Source organism: Sorex araneus, chromosome 6, assembly GCF_027595985.1.
Source record: "Sorex araneus isolate mSorAra2 chromosome 6, mSorAra2.pri, whole genome shotgun sequence".
Taxonomy (NCBI): domain Eukaryota; kingdom Metazoa; phylum Chordata; class Mammalia; order Eulipotyphla; family Soricidae; genus Sorex; species Sorex araneus.
Genome location: NC_073307.1, coordinates 154,848,582 through 154,872,262, shown reverse-complemented (window position 1 = coordinate 154,872,262; position 23,681 = coordinate 154,848,582). Strand labels below are relative to the sequence as shown.

The window sequence follows — 23,681 nt, the reverse complement described above, 5'->3', positions numbered from 1 at the left end:
GAGGATAGAACCAAGGTCTCATGCATGCAAGAAATGTAATTTTACTGTTGATCCATATGCCTGGCCCTACATCCCCAAATTCCTAAACAGAATGTATCACCCCAGGGAAGGTTCATGAGAAGCATGGGAACTACCCATCACCATGAGACGTTTCCCAAGAATCATAGTCTCTCTATGACCATGCCAAAGTCCTACCTGCATCCTACCTGATGGAGAGAGGGGTTACCTGATGCCGGCGGGTGAGGGTGCCGTTGGCCATGAGTGGGTTGGCATCTTGTGGTGAGACCCGGACGCGCTCCAGCTGCGCCGAGACATGGCGCCGTTCTTCTTCCAGCGCCCGGGTCAGCTTCTCAAACTGGGCCTCTTGCTCCTTCACAGAGGCCAAGATGCTGGCGGTCGACTCCACCTCTGAGTCATCCATGAAGGTAAGGGGCAGAGCCGCCGCAGGGTAGGGTAAAAAGGAAGGTGGATCACAGAGGGAGGAGGAAAGAGGGAGAAGACCCCCCTCACTTCACACTACAGGGTTGGGGTGAGAGAAGTAAGAGAAGAGAGAAAAGGACACAGGTCAGAGAAGACAGATGAATTATTAACCCTAGAGCCAAAGATGGCCTTTTGTGGTTTAACTGCAGTGCAGAAAGTAAGCCACCACCACCACCACCAAGCCCAGGAGTCCATCACCAGTGTCTGCTCAAGTAAGATTCTTTGTCTACTACCCTCTTTACATCAGAAATAATTTTTGAAAAGAAAGGTACAATTAAATCTAAGTCTACACTATTGATAGGAAAGAAAGAACATGTCTAAAGACCGTAGTCATGGCGTGAGGTTAAAATTAGACTATTTTTCCCTGGAAAATTTTGCTATTATCAACTTTATGAAAAGTTGTAACTGTAAAATACAGATAAGCACTCCCTGTATTTCAGGGGCAGGTTGCTCCTAGAGATAAAGGGGCAATATAGATCTTATTTAATCTCTGCCAAATCTAAACACTCAAACTGCTGCAGTGATGAAAAAAATATACTAAATTAGGGGCCAGGTAGATGGCTCAGTGGCAGAATGCATGCCTTGCATGTGTGAGGTACTAGGTTCAACCCCGTGATGAGGACAGGGGTGGGGGGGAAGGGGAGTTAAAATACTAAATTATATGCTAAACTGTTAATAAGAAATGGAAGTGATAAAAAACTTCCCATCACCAAAAACAAGCCCTCATATTTATTTAATATATTTATGAAGGAGTTTGTTTTTCAAAACTATAATGCAATATTGAGGGCAAAACAAATGTCCTTTGGCTAATGGAGATAAGAGCAACAGAACCACAAAAAATTCTATGTGCAAAAATGCACTATTGCTGGGGACCTTTGCTTCTTGAGGAGAAAGAAAGGGAGTACAAAGCTCAAACTCTGAAATTATCTCTCAAAGTAGTTCAAACTCACATCAAATGAGTTATATAGATAATAAGAGTTCCCCATACAAAGGTGTAAACTGCAAGTTGACTAGTAAACAGAGACATATTGTACTCATACAATCAATGTTAATAAAGTTTCTCTTAAAGCTACTAAAAACTTCATGGCAGTCCAAAATATACCACATTGAAAGGCATGTTCTAGAATTAGCCCTTGCCCATCCTCCCACCCTCTTAATAACCATTAACGGAAAAAAAAGCATTTAAAAATTTCTTAAGTCTTAATAAATATTATTTCCATACACACCTGTTAACAGAAGGTCGTAACTGATTGGTTTAACACAGAGTACAGCCCAGTCTAGATTCAAAAAGTCATGTGAGAAGCATCCCAGCCACCACAGCAAGGAGGAAGCAGGAAGGAGAGAGCTGCAGAAATATTCGAAGGAAAAATGAAAATGAGAGGAAGATAAAATATATTCACTATACTAAAAAAAGGGGGGCAGGTACTAGGAAAAAACAATCTAGAAATGGGAGGGAATAGTTTATAATATGATTTGGAATTGCTTATTGTGACAAATACCTTTTAGACTTTGCTTTTAGATATAAAGATCTTGGGTGTGGTTTTTGCATTAAATCTGGATTCTAATGTCATGTCAGCATACTTCTACTTCTATACAGAATTGGGACCAGGTTATAATATGGATAAATATTCACTCACCCCCTCTTCCCAGCAAAACCAAAAAGAGAAAAAAATTACTGTTGGAATGCCCTTCCCCCTCCTTCCCACCCCTGAGGGAGAAACCTCAAAGCCCGGTTCCAGCATGCCCACAAAGACATTGAGAAACCAATGCAATAGTCGTGGTGGGAAAAACATGTGGGGACTAGCCTGGGCTGAGCCTTTAGCTTCAGTTCCCTTTCCCACGCTCCCCACAGCCCCACCAAGCACAAAGACTTGGGCCTGTCTGCCTTACAGAATATGCAATATTCACCAAGCAAGAACATACAGAGAAACTGATAAACAGGTATCCAATAAACTCCTTAATTAATTCCCCGTCACTACAGGGATCCTTCCACTGGATCCCCAAATCCAAGAACACAATCATTCTCCAAATTCCTCTAAGGCTCTAGGTTCCCACAATCACTTATCATCTCCTGTTCTTCTCAGTCCAAAGGCCATTGTCAGTTATCATATTCCCACTCTTCATTCCAACAGACTACTGAAAGGTCTTAATGAAGTAGCCAGATTTTTAAAATCTTGCTGGAGCTGAATCTGGATCAATAGTACAGCGGGTAGGGCGTTTACCTTGCATGTGACTGACCCGGGTTCGATTCCCAGCATCCCTTATGGTCCCCCAAGTACCGCCAGGAGTAGTTCCTGAGTGCAAAGCCAGGAGTAACCCCTGAGCATTGCCGGGTGTGACCCAAAAAGCAAAAAAATTAAAATATCTTGCTTCCTTTTCATTTTCACTTCTTCATTTTAAGCACTTGCCCTTATCTGCTATGTAAAATGTCTCATGAACCTTGCATGAAGAGGACTCTGGGCTCCAAAGAAATTCAATTTCTGGGTTTCAACAGGGCCTGAACTGCAGTTATCACTCTGGCAGCCTCTGCCCTGTAATCATCTTTGCTAATAAAAGCCCAAACTACCACTACTATGGGTCATACAGTAACAACACTTGCTCCCTGCTAAACAAAGAAACTGTCACTCTACCATAACTAAGCTGCTTTTTGCCCCCACCACTTTAATTCAATTAAGAGCTTCAGGATAGATCGTAAGCTAGTTAATATGGAAGGTAAGGCTCTAAATCAGGAAGCAGTAACTGAAAGGTTAGTAGTTCTCTCATCTTTATGGCTCTAAAAGTTGATCGCCTAGCTGTAATTTGAAGACAGCAGTGAAACAGAAAGATAAGATTCCTGGGCCTAAAATCATGAGAAGATATTTCTACATAAAAGAGGCAAGCAGAGACTATGTAGGACAGAACAGTCCTCAGACCAGTCGCAGTTCTGGATTTGCCACTAGCCAAGATTGGTAATAGTCACTGTCACGTTCTCATCTGTAAGATGCCAACAGCACTATGCCAATCTAACCTAGAGTTGCTATGAGGATCAGGTGAGATAATGTTATACAAATGTGAGGTGTTAAGTTGTTTCAAGAGTTAGTTTCTACCTTCCAATTATATTAAGGCAATGTCCTCAGCCCAAAACTATTTTATGAACTGGCAGATGAACTGAACTGATCAAAATTATAACTTGGGCCAGAGAGTTAGCTCAATGGGCAGGGGTGTATTCTATGCAGGAGGGAGGGCAAAGTTCAATCCCCAGCCCCACCAGGGTACATGCTGTGTATAACTCACCTCTGAACAGTGAGCTGGGAATAGCCTTTATGCACCACAGGGTGTGGCCCCAAAACAAACAGAAAAAAAAAGGACACTACTGGGTTCTAGGGAGTGGATGAGCTGGTTTCCCTACTTCAAGTCTATTTACTAGGAGGTCCCACCTAGAGTAGTATTTCTGGGACAGAGTGTTTCTAGACTGTCTGGCAGTCACAGCATTACACATATGTTATAAGTTCTTGGTTCCTTATTTGAAGTCTTAGCATTTTATTACCAAGGAGAAAAGGAAGGTGAAAGAACTAACAATTACTGGGTGTTTTACATCTATTATCCTGGCTATCCTTACAACAACCCTGAGGAAGTAAATTTTATTGCAAATGAGGAAACAGTCTCTAGATGAAGAAACTCCCCCAGGTATCCGTTAACAGCAAATTTTTCCATTTAATCCAAATCTCTGTACTTTCAAAGCCTATGTAATCTTTCCATTATAGAGTCCAAAAGGTGTAATATAAGCTCCGTATTAAGATGAACCACCCAGCCTAGCCCCTCTCTTCTATAACCCTTGAAAACTTTTTTCCCCCCCAACCATGGGGGGGAGGGGAATGAAAGTTAAAGGATTTTTTGTTTGTTTGTTTTTGGAACACATTTGGCTGTTCTCAGGGTTTAATCTTGGTTCTCCGCACAGGGGAACTTATACAGCTTCAGGGATTAAACCAAGAGTCACAAGCAAGGGAAGCACCTCATGCTCTTTCTGTGTTCTCTCCCCAGACTCTGCACTTTTCTTTAGAGTTCACAGGGTTATCCATAATGTCTACATTTAAGGTATATGTGGTAGAATGAAGGTGATGGGAGGAAAACAATATGCTATAGACCAGAACCTGCAAACCATTGACTAACTTTGGCAACTAGAGTTAAAAAGCCTTCTGAGTCCCAGATAGCACCTTTCCAAGTTCACTTAATATTTTCAATGAATTAGATATGCTCTCACAGAAAGAAAAAAAAATCATAAAGAAGTGGGAGGGGAACGTATCAGTGATTCATGCTTTCCCCAAGAACCAACTTTCTGAAAGTAATTTGTTTTACTCATCTTAACAAGTCATAGGTCCAATAGGTCTATGAGTCTACAACAACGAATAGCAACAATAAAAAAATTTGTGATAGTTTATTTATAGGGGACTCTGTACAGCAGGTAGGGTGTTTACCTTACATGTAGCCGACCCAGGTCCAATTCCGGAGCACAGAGCCAGTAGTAAACCCTGAGTATTGCAAAGTGTGGCTTAAAAACAAGAAAAATTTTTTTAATTTTTTTTTTTTTTAACTTTTTGGGTCACACCAAGCGATGACAGGGGTTACTCCTGGCTCTTTTTTTTTTTAAGTTTTTAAAAATTTCATTAAAGGGACAGTACAGCAGGTAAGACATTTGCTTTGGATGTGGCTTACCTGGGTTCAATGTTCAGCATCCTACATGTTCCCCTGAGCACTGCCAGGAGGAATTCCTGAGTGCAGAGCCAGGGATGACCCCAAAAAAAAAAATTGCTGAAGGGGTCCAAGCAATAGTACAGCAGACAAGGTGGTGCCTTTCACATGGCCAAGCCAATGAAGTCCTTGGCAACACCCTGGGCCTGCCAGGATTGATACCCAGCTGCTGAGCCAGAAGTTAAGTCCTGAGCAGAGACAGGTGCGCCCCCCAGTCCCTGCCCAAAAAAATCTCCTGTAAAAATCCCAAACCAGGGGGCCAGAGCAGTAGTACAGTGGTAGAGTGCTTGCCTTGCATGCAGCCAACCCTTGCAACACACATGGTCCCCCTAGCCCTTCCAGGAGTAATTCCCTAAACACAAAGCCAGGAGTAATCTCTGAGCATTGCTGGGTATGGCCCCCAGGCAAAGGGAAAAAATCCCAAATCACAAATCAAATTGAATGAGCTTTCTGAAAGAATACACTACTCAACAATTTGTTCTTTCTTCGTATTTACCAACCAAGTACCAAGATGAAAAAAGTCACGTGCCAGGCAGGAGCTGTGGCTCAATGGTAAAGCACACCCCTGGCATGCATGAGACCTGCTTTCAATCCTCTGCACAGCTAAAGAAATAGACTCACAGCATCGCTCTTATCTTTTGGGGCAAAGCACCACTAGTCTTTCTAAAGCTCAAATTCCTTCTCTATAAAATGAGAGAAATAAACAAGGTCATTGCGAAGATTAAATAAGACAATCGCATAACATTATTAGAAAGACTCCCTGCTTGAAGGAAACAAGATTGCTTACACAGAGTTGAAGAGGTAGTACAAGAGGGAGGGCACCTGCCTTGTGTGCAGCTGCAAAGGTGTCAACCCCGATTCAAACCTCCAGCACCATATATGGTCACCTGAGCACCACCAGAGGTTACTCCTGAGCAGTCTGCAATAGCCCCTGAGAAAAACAAAATTAAATCACCTATAATCTCCACATTCTCCCCTTCTATTTACATACATGCAGTAAATTACAGAGATTTTTCATATGCTTAAAAAGAAAAGCCATCGAATAGTAAATGTAATCAAACATTGTGAACATTATAAAAAAAAATAAATTTTTTTAAAAAGAAGAAACAAAAAAAAGAAAAGCAAAACAAAATCCTAACTAAAGGCCCAAAAACATGGGGCTTAAGTCATGGCTTTACCAAAAACTACTTGTGAGGTGTGAGAGAAGTCATAGCTCAATAAGCTCCAATTTATTTTTGTTAATGTTGTTTTTTATTGTGGGGCCATATCCAGCTGTGCTCAAGCCTTCCTCCTGGTTCCGCAGTCAGGAATCACTCCTGGTAGGCTGCAGGGACTTTTTATGAGATTGATCCCAGGTCACATGTAAGCAAAGCTAGTGTCCTACGGTCTGAACTTCTATCTCCCGTCCAACAAGCTTCCATTTTATTATTTTAATTCTTTAATTTTGAGTTTCCTCTAATGGTTTAGTACAGGGTTTCTCACCCTTTCTGAGCATGGCCCCCTTCTCACCTTGTCTCCATCTTGTGGCCCACCTGTCGTAACAGTGGGCCCCTAGTCTTGTGCAATGGGGCCCCAATTACTCAATTTTCACATGGGGCCCACTGGTGATAACAATTTTCTCTGAGCTTTAAGTTGGGGGTGAAAATTCATATTGTCGAAAAATTGCCCCCCACCACCAATTTTTTTTTCATTAATGAATCACCGTGGGGGTACAGATACAGGTTTACATATTCTCGTGCTTGTGTTTCAGTCATATACAGCTTGAATATCTATCCCTCCACCAGTGCCCGTCCTCTGCTGATGACCCCATCATCCCTCCCCCACACTCCTACCCCATCCCCCTCCCCACCCTGCCTCTTTGGCAGAGCATTCCCCTCTGTTGCCTCTCTCCCTTTGGGCGCTGACCCCACCACCAATTTTCATTATATGACACCTGGTTGAGAAACACTGGCATATGTAAAATTATAGGCCAGGAAATTCTGTTCTGGGTTTTCTGTTTGTTGTTTGTTGTTGTTTGGGGAGGCCACGCCCCGCAACGCTTCAAGATCACTCCTGGTGGTGCTCAGAGGACCATATGCATGTCCAGGAATTAAACCAGAGTTTGTAGAAGTGAGTTCCTCAACCACTGTACTATCTCTGTGGGTCACCTCTTTTCTGTTGTTTATCAAGATGGGTGATTCTGAAAACCTTTCTCTGACTCACGTGCAGCTCAGATATGCATACACAAAGACATGACCAAAATTAAATAAACCAGTCTCTGCAGAAAGAGGAAAAATTATTTATGCTAAGATAGTACAGTAGGTACGTTACTTGCCTTGCACATGGCTGACCCAGGTTGGAACTCCAGGACCACATATGATCCCGAGAATCTGCCAGGAGAGATCCCTGAGTGCAGAGCCTGAAATAAGTCCTGAGCACCACTGGGTGTGACACAAAACACTTTGGGAAAAAAAACCCTACACACAGAACTTCCTACCACAGACTACCAATCAAAGGTCAGAAAGACAGCTTAAGGGGCTGGAGCAATAGCACAGCAGGTAGGGCATTTGCCTTGCACACAGCGGACCCAGGTTTGATTCCAGCATCCCATATGGTCCCCCGAGCACCACCAGGAGCAATTCCTGAGATGCAGACCTCTGAGCATCGCTGGGTGTGACCCCCCCCAAAAAAAAATAGCAAAAAAAAAAAAAGATACCTCAACAGTGTGGAGTATATATGTTTTGTATCCAGGAGGGCTGGGTATTAGATCTGATATTACATAACCCTCAAAATTGCCAGGAGCAACTCCCAAGCCCTGAGAGTGGAATAACCCCCAAGCACTGCTACTATGCTACTAATTTTAACCTAATTAAAAAAAAAAAAAGACTACAATCAATATAGCACCTATGACACTAACATGTCACAGAACTAACATTCAAACATTCAAGCTTTCTAGATAGAAAACTAAAGAACTAGAGAACTAACATTCAAGCTTTCTTGATACCTAAAAAGCTTTAATTTGCCTTAACTATCACTTGACCCAAAATTCAAAGTAATTATTCCTGCTAACCACAGAAAAAAATGACCATTTTACTTACTTATTTATTTATTTATTTATTTATTGCTTTTGGGGTCACACCCAGCAATGCTCAGGGGTTACTCCTGGCTCTGGTTCTGCGCTCAGGAATTGCTCCTGGCGGTGCTCGGGGGACCATATGGGATGCTGGAATCGAACCCGGGTCCGCTGCGTGCAAGGCAAACGCCCTACCCGCTGTTACTATCGCTCCAGCCCCCTTATTTTTAAATCAAACGAATATACTGAGTCAATAGATTTTTCTATAGTTTCTTATCACAAAGAGTGCATTTACCAGAGTCCAAAGGCTAAAAGTAAGAAGTACCCCACCCACCACTTGCTCCAGTCTGAAGCTCAGTCAGAACCATTTTATTATTTCTCCCTTCACTGGGAAGATTCATTTCCATATTAACCTTATGTCCCAGACATGATTTACATTAAAACCTAAAGATTACTCAAAACCTCACTTCACTCAGCACTTTTCAGAATTACAAAACTAGTATACTGGGGCTGGAGCAATAGCACAGCGGGTAGGGCGTTTGCCTTGCACGAGGCTGACCCGGGTTCGAGTCCCAGCATCCCATATGGTCCCCTGAGCACCGCCAGGAGTAATTCCTGAGCGTAGAACCAGGAATAACCCCTGTGCATCGCCGGGTGTGACCCAAAAAGAAAAAAATAAAATAAAACAAAACTAATATACTGAAAACAGCCTTCGTTGTCTTTGATGTTAGCAATTGCTTGCTTTTCCTGGATCTACTTTTATTCAACATCCAGATTCTCCACTTAGGTCCAGAGCACCTAAGAGGTTGGCCAGAGGAGTCACATTTTCACAAGAAAGTGAATGGCATTTTAAAGCATTTTAAATATTAAAATGAGGGGCTGGAACCATAGCACAGTGGGTAGGGCATTTGCCTTGCACGCGGACGAACTGAGTTCGATTCCCAGCATCCCATGTGGTCCCCTGAGCACCGCCGGGGCAATTCCAGAGTACAGAGCCAGGAGTAACACTTGTGCACCACCAGGTGTGACCCAAAAAGAAAAAAAAAAAAAAGATTAAAATGAATTTAAAATAAGTATATATGTTTGGGGCCTGAGCAACAGTAAAGTGGGTTGAGCACTTGCCTTGTATGCAGTCAACCAGGGTTCTATCCCCAGCATCCCATATGGCTCCCTGAGCACCACCAAGAGTAATTCCTAAGTGCATAGCCAAGAGTAACCCGTGAGCATCACAGGGTGTGGCCCCAAAATTTAAAAAAATTAAACATGTAAACACATGTTAAATATTTCTTATTAAAGAAGATTTAGCTGGCATTCTCTAGGTCCATAGGGCACCTTAAAAATATTCCAGGGGGGGCTGGAGTGATAGCACAGTGGGCAGGGCGTTTGCCTTGCACGAGGCCGACCCGGGTTCGAATCCCAGCATCCCATATGGTCCCCTGAGCACCGCCAGGGGTGATTCCTGAGTGCATGAGCCAGGAGCAACTCTGTACATCACCAGGTGTGACCCAAAAAGCAAAAAACAAAAAAATTCCAGGGGTTGGGGGCTGGAGCAATAGCACAGCGGGTAGGGCGTTTGCCTTGCACGAGGCTGACCCGGGTTCGATTCCCAGCATCCCATATGGTCCCTCGAGCACCGCCAGGAGTAACTCCTGAGTATAGCCAGGTGTGACCCAAAAAGCAAATAAATAAATAAATAAATGTTCCAGGGGCTGGAGCGATAGCACAGCAGGTAAGACATTTTGCCTTGCACACAGCTGAACTGGGCATCCCATATGGACCCCGAGCACCACCAGGAGTAATTCCTGAGTGCATGAGCCAGGAGTAACCCCTATGCATTGCCGGTGTGACCCAAAAAGAAAAAAAAATTCCAATCGTATAACTGTGACTCAAAGTTACCTGTCAGAAATTCAAGGTTTTTATATTTTGTTTAGGGACATATCCAAAGGTGCTCAGGACTTACTCCCAGCTCTGTGCTCAGAAATCACACCTGATGGGCTCAGGGGACCATGTGGAGTGCCAGGAATCAAACCCGAGTCAGCCACATAAAAGTCTTACTTGCTGCACTATCTCTCCAGCCCTCAGAATTTAAAGCTTTTACAATGACTTTAAAAGAAAGAAAAAAAAATCACTTCGCTCGCCATCATGACCCAAAATTTAAAAACCAGATGAAACATTCTTTTGCTCTCTTGTTTTCCCCTCCTAAGTTTTCTGGGAACCCCCCAAACCATAGCATACTTATATGGCTAAATACTAGGCTGGCTTTGAAGCAAAGGAAGGGTGTGGCTCTTAGCTAGTGAAGGGGGCCAAGACTGAAAACACACACATACACACACATACTACAGGACTGGTCTAACGAGTCCTTCAGATCTCTCAGGCCAGGCTGCCTCCTTCACCTCCTCCATTATCCACATGCCTCCCCAAGGCCCTCCACTGGGGCTGATAACAGAGTTTTCTCTCAATCCTAAAAGCTTGAGACTGAGTAACTTACCTGAATCCCTTCAGTAAGCCTGCCAATGGTGCCTCACGTGGCCTTATAAGGAAAAAGCAGAGCAGTAGGGAATTGCTGATAAGGAAACAAAGATAAGAGGGAGGGGCAAAAAAACAGAAGGAGGTGCCAGACTGGAGGAAGGGGAGAGGCCAAATGCCTTTCTCCTTCCCAACTAATTGGGGGACAAAAATGGTGGTCAGGTACATAATGGGAAATGAGTTTAATCAAAATTAAAAGGCACTGTTGGGTTCTTGATTATAAAAAGAAATTTTACATTTAACTAAGTTCAAAAACTTAGTATTCCTGGGGCAGGAGAGATAGTACAGTGGGTAGGGCAATTGCCTTGCAAGCCACTGACTCAAGTTTGATGACCCAGCACCCCATCTGGTCCCCTGGGCCCACCAGGAGTGGTTCCTGAGTGCAGAGCCAGGAGTAAGCCCTGAGCACTACCAGGTGTGGCCCCAAAGCAAAAAAACAAAAATCTTAAAATCCCAGCCCCATCCTTCCCAATAAAACGTAATATTCCTTATCTAAATTCCTCCTACCCAAGTTCTGGACTCCCATGATCACTAATCTGCTCATTTATTAGCTTCATACCCTTCTCTAGATGAGGGAAGGAGAAAAAAAAAAAACATGGAACAACAGCTTAACCTTATGGTTTGCTAGAGGTCATCCAACTATTTGAGCTTACATTCCTTTTCTAAAGAGGCCGTTTCTGGGGCTGGAGTGATAGTACAGCAGCTAGGGCGTTTGCCTTGCACACAGCCGACCCGGGTTCAATTCCCAGCATCCCATATGGTCCCCGGAGCACTGCCAGGAGTAATTCCTGAGTGTAAAGCCAGGAGTAACCCCTGTGCATTGCCAGGTGTGACCCCAAAAAAAAAAAAAAAGCAGTTTCTCACCAAACCCCCTTACTTTCTGGGGCATTCCGTCCCACCCACACATGTCCCATCTCTTTGTCCCTCACTTTAAGAGAACTTGGAAAGGCTGAATGTATGCACTTGTAGCTGAATCATATTTTACATAGCTCTATTTCCTCAAAACTCTGAAAAGTAACAGTACCCTTTTTGGAGGGGAAGAAAGAGTGAAAAAGAGAAGTAAAGGAAGGTATGAAAAAAAAAACAATTTGAGTGTTATGGTTCTATTTTGTCAATAGGACAGATAGATGAAGCAAATGTTTCTCCCTATCTAAAAGAAAAAAAGGAAGACCAAAAAGATACCACATCAGTAGGGCATTTGCCTTGCACATGGCCAACTCAAGTTCAATCCCCAGCAATCTATATGACGCCCCCCTGCCCCTCCTTCCAGAAGTGATCCCTGAGCACAGAGCCAAGAATAAACCCTGGGGTGGCCCAAAAAGGAAAGAAAAATCTGATCACAGAGAGAAAGTAAAGTTGTATTATTATTGTCCTTTCCCTATAAATTATCACAAATGATCTCAACAACCTCTGGGTTAATGTTGGCCCCTTTATATAAACTGTACCTTTTTTCCCCAAGCCAGATAGCAAGTTAGTGGCAGAAATAAGTAGTATGTTCTACTCCAAATCCAGGTTCTTCCTCCTTCATAGAAAGGGGTATTAACTTTCTATACTCTTTGTGGTTAAAAAGCATACTAATCCTAATAGAGAAGTTCCCGAATATAAATTTTCATGGGAGGAGAGGGGAAATAAGTGAGACATGAGATGGAAAAAGCTAGGCCTTTTGATGTTACTCTTGCAACCTACCTCATATATCCCATTTTTTTCAAGCAACAGAAACTCTTTCTTAATGCTGCCATATTGGGGGCTCTTTTGGTGTTAGGTGAATGAGGCCCATTGTTGTTACTGTTGTTGGCATATCGAAGACGCCACGGGTAGCTTGCCAGGTTCTGCCTTGCAGGCAGGGTACTCTCGGTAGCTTGCTGGGCTCTCCGAGAGGGATGGAGGCTTTTAGTGCAGTCTCCAGATGGTCCGGACATGTAATGCGATTCAGAGACAACCGCTGGACTAGAGCTGTTACTGACTAGATTCCACGGGACATCAAAAGACCGCGTGGTCACCCACTAACGAGATAGCCAGACTTCTTCGTCAAAACCCTGAATGAATGGTCTGAGGCTCTTCCTGTTCCTGGAGCGAGCAGATATCATTGGGCTACACTAGCATGCGACAGGGACAAATGGAGACGTTGCTGGCGCCCGCTCGAGCAAATCGAAGATCAACGGGATGACAAGTGATACAAGTGAACAGAAACTCAAGACTGAAGGTGCTAGACACAAAAATAGTAATACTTTGGGGACTGGGGAGATAGTACAGCCACAAAGGCAATCCCTTGCACACAGCCAACCCGGGTTCAATCCTTGGCAACCCATATGGTCCTCTGCACAGTCAGGGGTAATTCCTGAGCACTGCCAAGGATGGTCCCAAAACAAAAATATTTTTTAAAGAGTAACATTTTAAAAATAAAAGTACTACTTTGTACAAAGACATTTACCTATCTAGAAATATGGATATGTATATTAACTAATTGATCCCTAATTTAAGAAAGAATCTGATCACAAATATGCCAGCCTTTTGTTTTCTTTTGTTGTTTTTTGGGCCACACCCAGCGGTGCTCAGGGGTAACTCCTGGCTCTACGCTCAGGAATTACTTCTGGTGGGCTCAGGGGACCACATGAGATGCCAGGGACAGAGTGTGGATCAGCCATGGGCAAGGCAAACGCCCTACCCACTGTACTACTGATACAACCCCACCTACTTTCATTTTTAATGTGACATGTCCTTAAACCACGAGCCCAGACTGGCGTTGGGAAGGGAAGCAGAAAGAACTAGAAGCAGGGAAGGAAGATAGTGCTAGCCAGCAACAGAACAGAGGGAAGGGATTGTTCTAGTGGTATGTTAGCAATCTGCCTCTAGGGCAGCTGTCCTCCTGGGCAATCAAAGGCGGGTTTGTATGTGTTCTCAGGGACTGGCCAGCTTGGCAAGAAGTTGAGTTCTCAGCTACCCAATTCACAAAGTGAGAAGAAATGCCTGTTTCACATCTGGAATGAAGCGCAGGGAAAACACAAAACATGGAGCAAAAAGGAAGGAGGAGAGAAACAGAGCTACAGGTGCTAATTCAGTCTAGACAAAGGGGCAAAAATTCCTCAGAAACTACCAATCAGAAGCCAGAGCAATAGTACAGGGGGAAGGGCACTTGCCTGTACATGGCTCACCTAGGGTTCAATCCTTGGCACTCTATATGGAACCCAAGCCCCAGGAGTGATCCCTGTGTAATGAGCTAGGAGTAAGCCCTGAGCATTGCCAGGTGTGCCCTCTCCCCACACACCCCTTCTCCCCGCAAAGAAAAAAAAAAAAAAAAACCTCTATAAATCATTCCCTACTTATGTGCAGAGAATCGGCAGTTACCTTTCCATACTAAATCTAACAAGGGTAGGTTTCTCTAACTCCATAAACACTGGGTACCAATTAACATGCTGAGACCAAAAATGTAGGACCCCAGCATTCCTGTTTCCATTCCTTTCAGACCCAGTGAGGTATATAGACATACTGTCTATATACTGTAGCACTCTCGTCCTGTTGTTCATTTTGCTCAAGCGGGCACCAGTAACGGCTCCATTTTGAGACTTGTTGTTACTGTTTTTAGCATATCGAATGCACCACAGGTAGCTTGCCAGGCTCTGCCGTGCGGGCAGGATACTCTCGGTAGCTTGCTGGGCTCTCTGAGAGGGGCAGCATTTCTCTTCTTCCAGAATCCCTTTTTCAATTAAATCCTAGAGATCTAGAATTAACAGTAGCACACACATAACTCAGTGAGGTCCCTAATGTTAAGGGATTGAGGCCATTTATACAACTCAAGTGCTAAAATGCAAAAGGCTACATACAGTCAGAATTCACACTCCCTAATCCCCTCAGAGTAGCTAGAAGCTCTGAGACCCATTTGACACACAAAGGCTGCTCTCTTCTGTAGCAGAGCAGCTCTCCAGGGACAAAGAGATTTCACAGGAGAACCACAAAGACATCGCCCCTCTCAGTTCCCCCACTCCCAGCTTTCTCACTTCCTGTCACAGTAGCACCAGACCACAGTCTCCCAGAAACAAACAAATACAAAGTGCCGGATTCTGGGCTGCAGGCCAACCGCATTCCAGGGCATCCTGTCTACCAATCACCAGCCAGAGCTCCCACTTTACCCTGCTCAGTTCCTTATCATGTTCGGAGAAAACAACCCTCCTCCCTGCCCCAAGCCAACACTACATGGGACAAAGCTCAGACCTTTAAGAATCAGCAGAAAGATACCATGTGCAAGGGTTGTGGGGAGAGGGGGAGCTGGGGGGGGGGGGAAGCTGAGGGGATTTTTAAGATTCCTACTTGGCAAGTTGCTGTACTTTGCAGGCACTGTACCACTAGAGGTTTGTAAAGCTACTGCAGCTATTATATGCAGGTCAGCTATATATGATACATCTCAAAGAAAGCTTCATCATGGCAATCTGATAGCCAACTTGGAATAGTCTATGGAATATTCCCACCTGGAGAAGCATCTTGGGGCACATCCTCTGTCACCTTCTCGATCACCCATTTCCACTGTTTTCAGACTCTTTCAAACTCCTTTCCCCACAAGCACAGTTAACTTCTAAGAAGCCACACAAAGATCAACTTCAGACAACACCCTACAATGAAGTGGGAGAGGCACCAGCAGGTGCTGAGAGCAAAGTTCCCTATTACTCTAGGGAATGAGAGGAGAACCCATAGAAATTGCGTAATAGCCCTGGCAACAAAGAGATCAAGACAGCAACCACACTTTTCCTGCTCACTGCTCCCTGGAGCAGGGGTTGCAAGCTTGGAATCTCATCAAAAAAGAAAGCATCCCTTCCGAATTCCAAAATCAGTACTCAGCTGATTCCAAAAATGGGATAAGTGAAGCATTTTTCTATTATCTTCTGCAATTCCATTGGATGCTAGCCCTAAAACCCAGAAGCAAAGATGTAGATGTCAAGGCCCTATTAGCCAGAGATTCTTGAAATCCAAAGAGGTATAACACCCTTTGCCTAAAGGGCTCAGTTCCCAAGCATACAAGCACAGCACTCCAGGCAACCAACAAGTTACAGTAATATGCTATCATTTCTCACTTGCTCTCCAGTTCTTTCTCATGGATTCCTGCCTCCTAGAATCTGCTTAAGTGCTCTGAATTGGTCCTAAAGACCATACAGAATATAGCAAAGTCTAAAACAGCATAACTTAGAAGCAATTCATCCCTATCTGGATCCAAGATGATCAGGTAAAAGAAGATGGAACAGAGGCTGAAGACAGAGGAGAGGGATTATGCCTGCCTTGCAAAGGGGCATAGAGTGCCCTCTTACCTTGTTATTCCTAAGCACAAAACCAGGAGTAAGATATGAGCACCACTTAGTTAAAACTGGGACAAAATAAACACAATAATCAGTCATTTAAAGGCTGGAGAGAAAAAAAAAAGTGCAATGGCAATACTATATTTTAGAATCTAACTTTCTGGAGGAAAAGCAGAATAGTCTGGGGCCATACGAGGCTGTGCTCAGGGGTCACCCCCAGTGATGCTCAAGGGGCCATGAGGGGGGTTGAACCTTGGCCTCCTGCATAAAAAGCATGTGTTCAACTCTGGACCTGGGCAGATCTTCAAAAGCAGCCATTGAATATCTAGCCATTGAAGAGACATTGGAGCACACAAACTGAAAGTTTAAGATCTCTTACCTCAAGGCTTGCTCCACTCTTGTTACTTCCCATTACTTCCCAATAAACTTGATATACTTGGGGGAGGGAGGGAAGAATCTCTCACCTGAACTGAAATAGGCTAATTTTTTTAATTTCTAAGAGTAATTAGGGGGCCAGAGAGATAGTACAGTGGGCAGGGTGCTTGCCATGTAGGCAGTCAAGCGGGGTTCAAGCTCCAGCATCCCATTTGGTTCCCCCAACCCATCAGGAATAATTCCTAAGAGCAGAGCAAAGAGCAACCCCATAGCTAATACTTTTTAAATACCCCGTCATTTACAGTCCAAGTTATATTACACTAGTTGTACTAAAGTATGAGGGGATTACACAAAAGCAGATTTAAAATAGTCTAGTACAGTGTTTCCCAAAATGGGCACAGTAACATGAAGCAGCTAATCTAGTAATAATCCAGGGGTAGGAGGCAGAAGGTTTGAATGCAAATGGAGGGCGTGGGGGGAGAGGAGGATGCTCTCTGCTTGTTTGCTTAAAGAAGGTAAATTTCAAAATAAGGCACTGACTGTTTCTCACACACACACACACCACCCACCCGCCCGCACCCCCCCCAGAAAAAGGGATGTTATGCCACAAGTTTGGAAATCTCTGATTTTATGAGAGGTTTCATATATTTTAAAAATTTCCAAAAGGGTTATAAGATGGATAGATGATTAGACACAACTATATCGGTGCTAAAGATGCTCACAAAGGATGCCTAGCACGTTCTCTCATTCACATTGAACAGGTGGACATAAAAGCATGCTGACTCAGAAATAGTCACCCCGGGGTGAATAGGAAGGAAGGAGAGGAATCTAGACAACGAATTACACTGCAGCAGGACTTCACCAGAGGTCCTGATTCTAAGATTATTTGCAGACCGACGTATATAGGAATCTTAAAGAAATAACGAGTGGATAAAGAGAAAGTCAATGGAGGGGCTGAAGTCAACGAAGGGGACAAGACTTAAGCTCAATACTCAATGGCTGGAAAAGCATGAATCTAACTTCCCACATAACCCATTTCTCTCCAAATCAGGCTCAAAATAAAGAACTGGAGGGGGAGGAGGCAACAGAGAATATGATGTAATTGGGAAACATTTAAATTCCAGCTAGCCAACACAAAGTAATAAGAATGCCTGAGAATCCAAACCTACTGCACGAGTTAATGGGACTCTGCTAACACATATCCAATTCCTTTGCAACCCCCCACCAAAACACTGAAAACAAACATAATTGAGATAGCTTGATGAAGGCACCAGCTGTTTCCACCATTCACCTCCCCCACCCCCAGAGACCACAGTTCAAACTTACATCAAACACTTAATACAATTGACTGGCCAGTAGGAAGGAGAAGCCTGGACTAAAATAGCAGGAAGAATGCCAACTGGCCCCACTTAGAAGGAATGCTTTCTTGGCTCAATTTAAAAATAAAAAACCTTTGTCATCCACTCCCCTCTTCCCAATTATGTTCTTCTTTTCACGGCTTACCCTCAGTGTCAAATGGGTTTTTGCTTCTCCTCTACAACTCCTTGATCTATTTTCAAATGTCAGAGAAAACAAAGGTGGTTTAAGTTGAATGTAAAATATCTGGGAGATTGGAATGCTTCCATTGGGCTCAATAGGACTGCATAGTCAAACCTAGTATGGGGTCATCACATACGAGCAAAAAAGTAGCCATGTCAGGCAAACAAGAGGCTTACTCACTTAAACATTGGTGGTAACAATTTCCCAAGGTATAAGTAGCTAGACAAAAGCATTAACTAATCAGGAGTTAATCAGAAGATAGCCCAGTGTTCCAGGATGCATGCCTTGCAAGTGCAGAGTTCGACCCTCCCCGCCCCACGTCTCATGTCACTTTCCTGTCCTGATGACTGTGGCTATGGTGGCCTCCAGCACCACTGGGTCCTAGTACTGAGCCCACTGGCCTGGTTGGCCAAGTATTGTCAGGGGTAGCCCCAGAACCCCTAGCCATTTCTTCAGAGGTACTCCCCACCCCTCCGAAAAAAAAAAAAAGGATTAACTGGTCAGCCCTCCCCCCCATCCATATTCCAAGTTGACCAGTTAGCCAAGGAGGAAGCCAGCAGTTCCTTTTCAGACAGGAAGTAACATTGGCCCTTCCTGTCGAGTTTTAAACAAATTGTCCAGCTGAATTTCAATGCTAACATCCTCTCCTGAATTTGTTGGAGTTTCAAAACGAAGAGGGGAAATGAAGATATGGTCTAAAGTTTCCCTTCCTCCTAAGAGGCAAGTCCCCCATACCATACATGTTGGCATAATCCTTAGAGGAAACAGTGACATCTATAACTCCGAAATAATACATGGCAGAGATTGAAATTTTCTCATCATATCTATTACCGTGAAATAGTCTTCACTTTCCATATTAGTAAGCTGAGAAGTCACAGATATGTTGTGTAACTCAAGTTTCATATTCCTCAAATCTTAGTGATCAGTCAGTTGGGAAGCTTTACAGCTCCAAAATCTACTTTCCATCACCAATATCTCAATTTCTGAAGGAATGCTGGGAATTCACGTTTTTCATTTGTAGGGTGGGGGATTTAGGTCACACCCAACTGTGCTCAGGGCCTACTCCTAGAGGTGTCCAGGAGGATCATATGTGTTTTGCCAGGGAATGAATCGGGGTTAGCCAAATACAAAGCAAGCACCTTAACCCTGTACTATCTCAGCCCCGGAATTCATATTTTTTAAAAGCCCACAAAAGGTCAGGATGATACCTCAAAGAATTGTGTCCATTACTGGCATGCAAAGACCCCGGGGCACCTATAAATGTGAGCCTGGAGGCCTCTGGTAGAACTCTATCAGAAGCCAGGCTTGTAGGGATACAACTAAGCCAAATATCACCATGAGTAACCTCCACAGATCCTAAGCAGGGTAGGGAAGACCTCCCCAAGAAAAAAATTAAAAAGCCCCCAAAATACTTCTACTTGTCAGCTGTTACAAACCACTGTACTGACCTAACCCTGAAAACCCTCTGACCACTATACAAAAAGGGCACTGCACTGGGGTGTGGCTCAGTGGTAACCCATGTATGGGGCCCTCAGTTCAATTCCCAGCACTACGTGGTTCCTTGAACACCACTGGGAATAACTCCCTAAGCACAAAACTAGGAGTCCCCATACCCAGCACCACTGGGTGTGGTTCCCCACAAGTCTCCCCCTACTCCCCCCCAAAAGAAACTAACAAAAAGGGCACTGCTTATAAAATATATTATTTAGGCTTCCCTTACTGTTTACCCGACCTCTCTGATTATTATTCAGTGAAAAAAGCACATCTGAAAATATAGATTTAAATATAAGGATTTAAATATAGAATGATTTAAATATATTTATATTTATATTTAAATATACTTATATTTATAATATATTTAAAGATTTAAATATAGAATGACACAATCCTAATCCTATATTCTAGATTCACAATCTAAAAGGAAGGTTTCTTTGACTTTCTCTAGAATTCTGAGTTGCAACACTGGAAGATATTCCTATTTACACTTCAGACTGCTTCTTTTACCTGCTTCTTTTTTATAATACTTAGTTTAACTATCCTCCAAGGAACAAAGAGCTGGGCCACAATTTCAGAGACCAGTCCCATGTTATATGTCGATAAAAGTACAAAGTCCTAACCTAAATCTATCATTCGAGATTCTCTAGTCAAACTGACAATAATCCACAAACTCTGGATTCAAATGTTACCTCTGATACCTTTCTAAGCAAGTCAATTTAATTTCTGGTTTAGAACACAGCAATATGGTTTAGAAACATAACAGAAAATATTTCCACAAGGAACCATGTCTCTAAAAATTTAGGAAAGGAGGGGGCCTGAGTGAAAGTACAGCAGATAGAGTTCTTGTTTGCACGCAGCCAACCCAAATTCAATCCCTGGCACCCCATACAGTCCTAGGTAGAGCCAGGAGTAGAGCCAGGAGTAATCCCTGAGAAATGCAGGGTGTGGCTCAAAACAACAACAACAAAAAAAGGTTTTAATAAAGGAGAATGACATTGAAAGCACACTTTCAAAATAACAACTAAAAACTGTTTAAGAAAAAAAAAAATTCCAGCACTTATACAAAGCAACTTCAAATTTAGAAGTAATCTGTGATTATCTAGAATATTTTCTATGCAAGGTGATAGTTACCTGGCCAAGGGAAACGGGAATGAAAAAGGGAAAAATGTTTACTGATTGAGGTCATCCCCCAAGGATCATATTAAGTAACAGGATGACAAGTAGAGAGGTATAATTAAAAGGAAGTACAGAGGTAACCAGGTCATGTTCCAAGGCTAAACTCCAATGGAGAGACAGAGAGACTCTTTCACTGAGGGCCAGACTAGTTAAACCAGAAATCTTGAGAGGGAAAGGATGAACAAATGATTCCAGATATGAGTACTCTGGAATGAAATATACTCTTACTTTTTCAAATAGGGTTGCCATATCAGAACACTAAATATTTCATACTTCTTTCTCAAATCCACAAATTTCACTAATTGGCTCTTTATGGTTTAAAAACCCTTACTGCTTTTGGTGCTGGAGAAAGTACAGTGGGTAGGGCACTTGCATTGCATGTGGCCAATCAGGTTTAGTCACTGTCATCCCATATGGTCCCCTGAGCATCTCTAGGAGTGATCCCTGAGCTTTGCCAGTTGTGGACCAAAATTCCAAAAATTACACTGATACTGCTACTTGGAACTAGGGAGAGATACAGCAGGTGAGCACGTGTTGCACATAATCAACCTGGGTGAGAGCCCAGCAACCCATGATTCCCTGAGCCAGGAGGAATCCCTGAGCACAGAGCCAGGAGTAAGCCGTAAGTACTGCCAGGTGTGGCCCAAAAACCAAAAAGAAAATTGACTAGATAAAAATCATGAAGGAATACATTTCTCTGCGAAAGAAAATTTTAGTCTCACTTCCCAAATGCATGCACACTTATTCTAAGTAGTTACCATAATAGTAATCTGCAAGATGAGGGTCATCAACCTATGAAAAAATCTGCTACTCTGCAAATTATTTGCTGACTACACTCACATGGAATTTCTGCAATGGGAAAAGATGGAAGCTGGGTCAGATGTCACCTCTTTACAAAGAATTGTTAACAGCTGTGGTCTGAAGTCAGGAGCTAACTTTTCTTTGTACTATACAGTACAAGTAACAAGCTCCTCTATCATCCTCCCTTCCCCAAATACAAACCCACTGGGTCACTCTAAACCGGTCTACTTCTGCCCCTTCGCTATCTCCAGAACCACCCTGAGCAGAGTCAGAAGCCCTGACTACCACCACCGGGTGTGTCCTCCCTCATGGAAAAGACTTAAGCCAGAGAAATAGAAGCATGCAACCAACCCTGGTTCAATTCCTGGCACCACATATGGTCAACTGAACACTTCCAGAGGTGATCCCTGAGCAAACACAAGAGTTCATAGGGCCTTTATACTCCATTATCTAAGTGACTCCACCCTAACTTTTTAGGTCTCTCTCTCAAACATACTGTGTGCGATCTACTTTTCTTTTCTTTTTTCTTCTTTTCTTTTTTTTTTTTGTTTCTGTTTTTATATGGGGCCATACCCAGCGATGCTCAGGGGTGATTCCTGGCTCTACACTCAGGGATCATTCTGGCATTGCTCAGAGGATAATAAGGAATGCCAGGGATCAAGGCTGGGTCAGCCATGTGCAAGGCAAGAGCCTTATCAGCTGTACTATCTCTCAGCCCCCAACTGAGATCTACCTTTCGGACATTCTATACTTGAAAACCTCATTGTGGGGGTGGAGAAATAGGCACATGCTTTGCATGTGGCTGACTCAGGTTTAATCCCTGGCACCACATACGGTCCCCAAGCCCCACCAGGAGTGATCCTTAAATGCAGAGTCAGGAGTAAACCCTGAGCACCGCTGGCTGTGGCCTAAAAAGCAAAACCAAAAACATAAAAAGCAAAAACCTCATTGTTACCCTAATTCTCTTTTCCCTTATTCTTAATAGTATACCCTCAGATACTATATATTGACTTGTTTATTAGCGGTCTCTCCCAACCAGAATATTCTTCTAGACCTCTATAAGTTGTGTTTGGCACAAGCTTTTACATGTCTTCTCAATGATAAAAAATATTTTGTTTTTTCAAAAGAACAAAAAGTTAAAAATTTTAAAGAAAGGAATTTTGTTACATTTTCTTTCTACACATTTTTTTTATAAAATTATGATATCAGGTCCAATAAATTGGGATCTCCTATAGCCTTACCAGCAGATTTGGTTAGCAGGGAATACACTCAAATAGCAAACTCTGCCCTGATTTACAAAGTAAATGATGGAGAGCAGAACAGCAGAGAGGTAACAAAACTTCCCTATTCCAACAAAGAAACAGTGGAAAGAAATCAGATTGGCACCAATTTCCCCTATTTAAGACTCTTTATTTTAAAAGTAAGCCGAACATACAATACTCTATTTCAGTGAGGCTTACTTCACTTGCAATGAAACAGGAACTGCAGGTTCTTTGATAAAGGTACTGAAGAGTTGACCCAATTTCTATAACAATGTCTTATGTCCTAAACCATCAGAAAATAACTTGCTTTCTTAATATGTAAGTTCTCTAAAATAAAATTCTTTTCACTCCTCAACTACCTGCATTCCATCACAGAACATGGGACGCACACACAAAACTCTATGTTTTGGGGAAAGTAATCTACTACTCTGCTTCTTTGCTGTACTGAACCAAAATGAGTAACAAATTAGTACATACAAATGAGATCTATAAATTAAAAAAGACTGGGGGCTGGAGAGATAGCACAGCGGGTAGGACGTTTGCCCGGGTTCGATTCCCAGCATCCCATAGGGTCCCCTGAGCACCACCAGGAGTAATTCCTGAGTGCATGCGCCAGGAGTAACCCCTGTGCATCGCCAGATGTGACCCAAAAAAGCAAAAAACATATATATATATGCATATATATATGTGTGTGTATATATATATATACTAAAACTGGTCTTAATTAACAGACCACATTTCTCAGAACACAATCAAGTTCAAATTCAGGTTTAACTGAAATGAACTTTAACATGAGCACATTTTATTCTACTAAAAAAATCATATATATATATGTATGTATATACTTAGAGAGACAGAGAGACAGAAAAATGGGACAGCAGGTTAGAGGTTAGACAGTTGCCTTAAACAGACAAATGCAGGTTTTATCCCCAGCAACTGCATATGGTCCCCCCCAAGTCTTCA

The 23,681-nt window shown here is 43.0% G+C and overlaps 1 protein-coding gene across 3 annotated transcripts in view; it reads right to left on the bottom strand.

Annotated features, from left to right (window-relative positions):
* CTNND1 (catenin delta 1) overlaps positions 1-23,681 on the bottom strand; it is a 60,500-nt gene that overhangs the window by 27,536 nt on the left and 9,283 nt on the right. For all 3 annotated transcript variants that reach the window (XM_055141112.1, XM_055141110.1, XM_004620398.2), the window contains exons 2-3: positions 1,707-1,825; positions 227-516 (exon numbers count right to left, since the gene is read on the bottom strand). In XM_055141112.1, coding sequence (XP_054997087.1) covers positions 227-421 — 195 coding nt within the window. In that variant the 5' untranslated portion in view covers positions 422-516; positions 1,707-1,825. The remainder of the gene's footprint in view (positions 1-226; positions 517-1,706; positions 1,826-23,681) is intronic.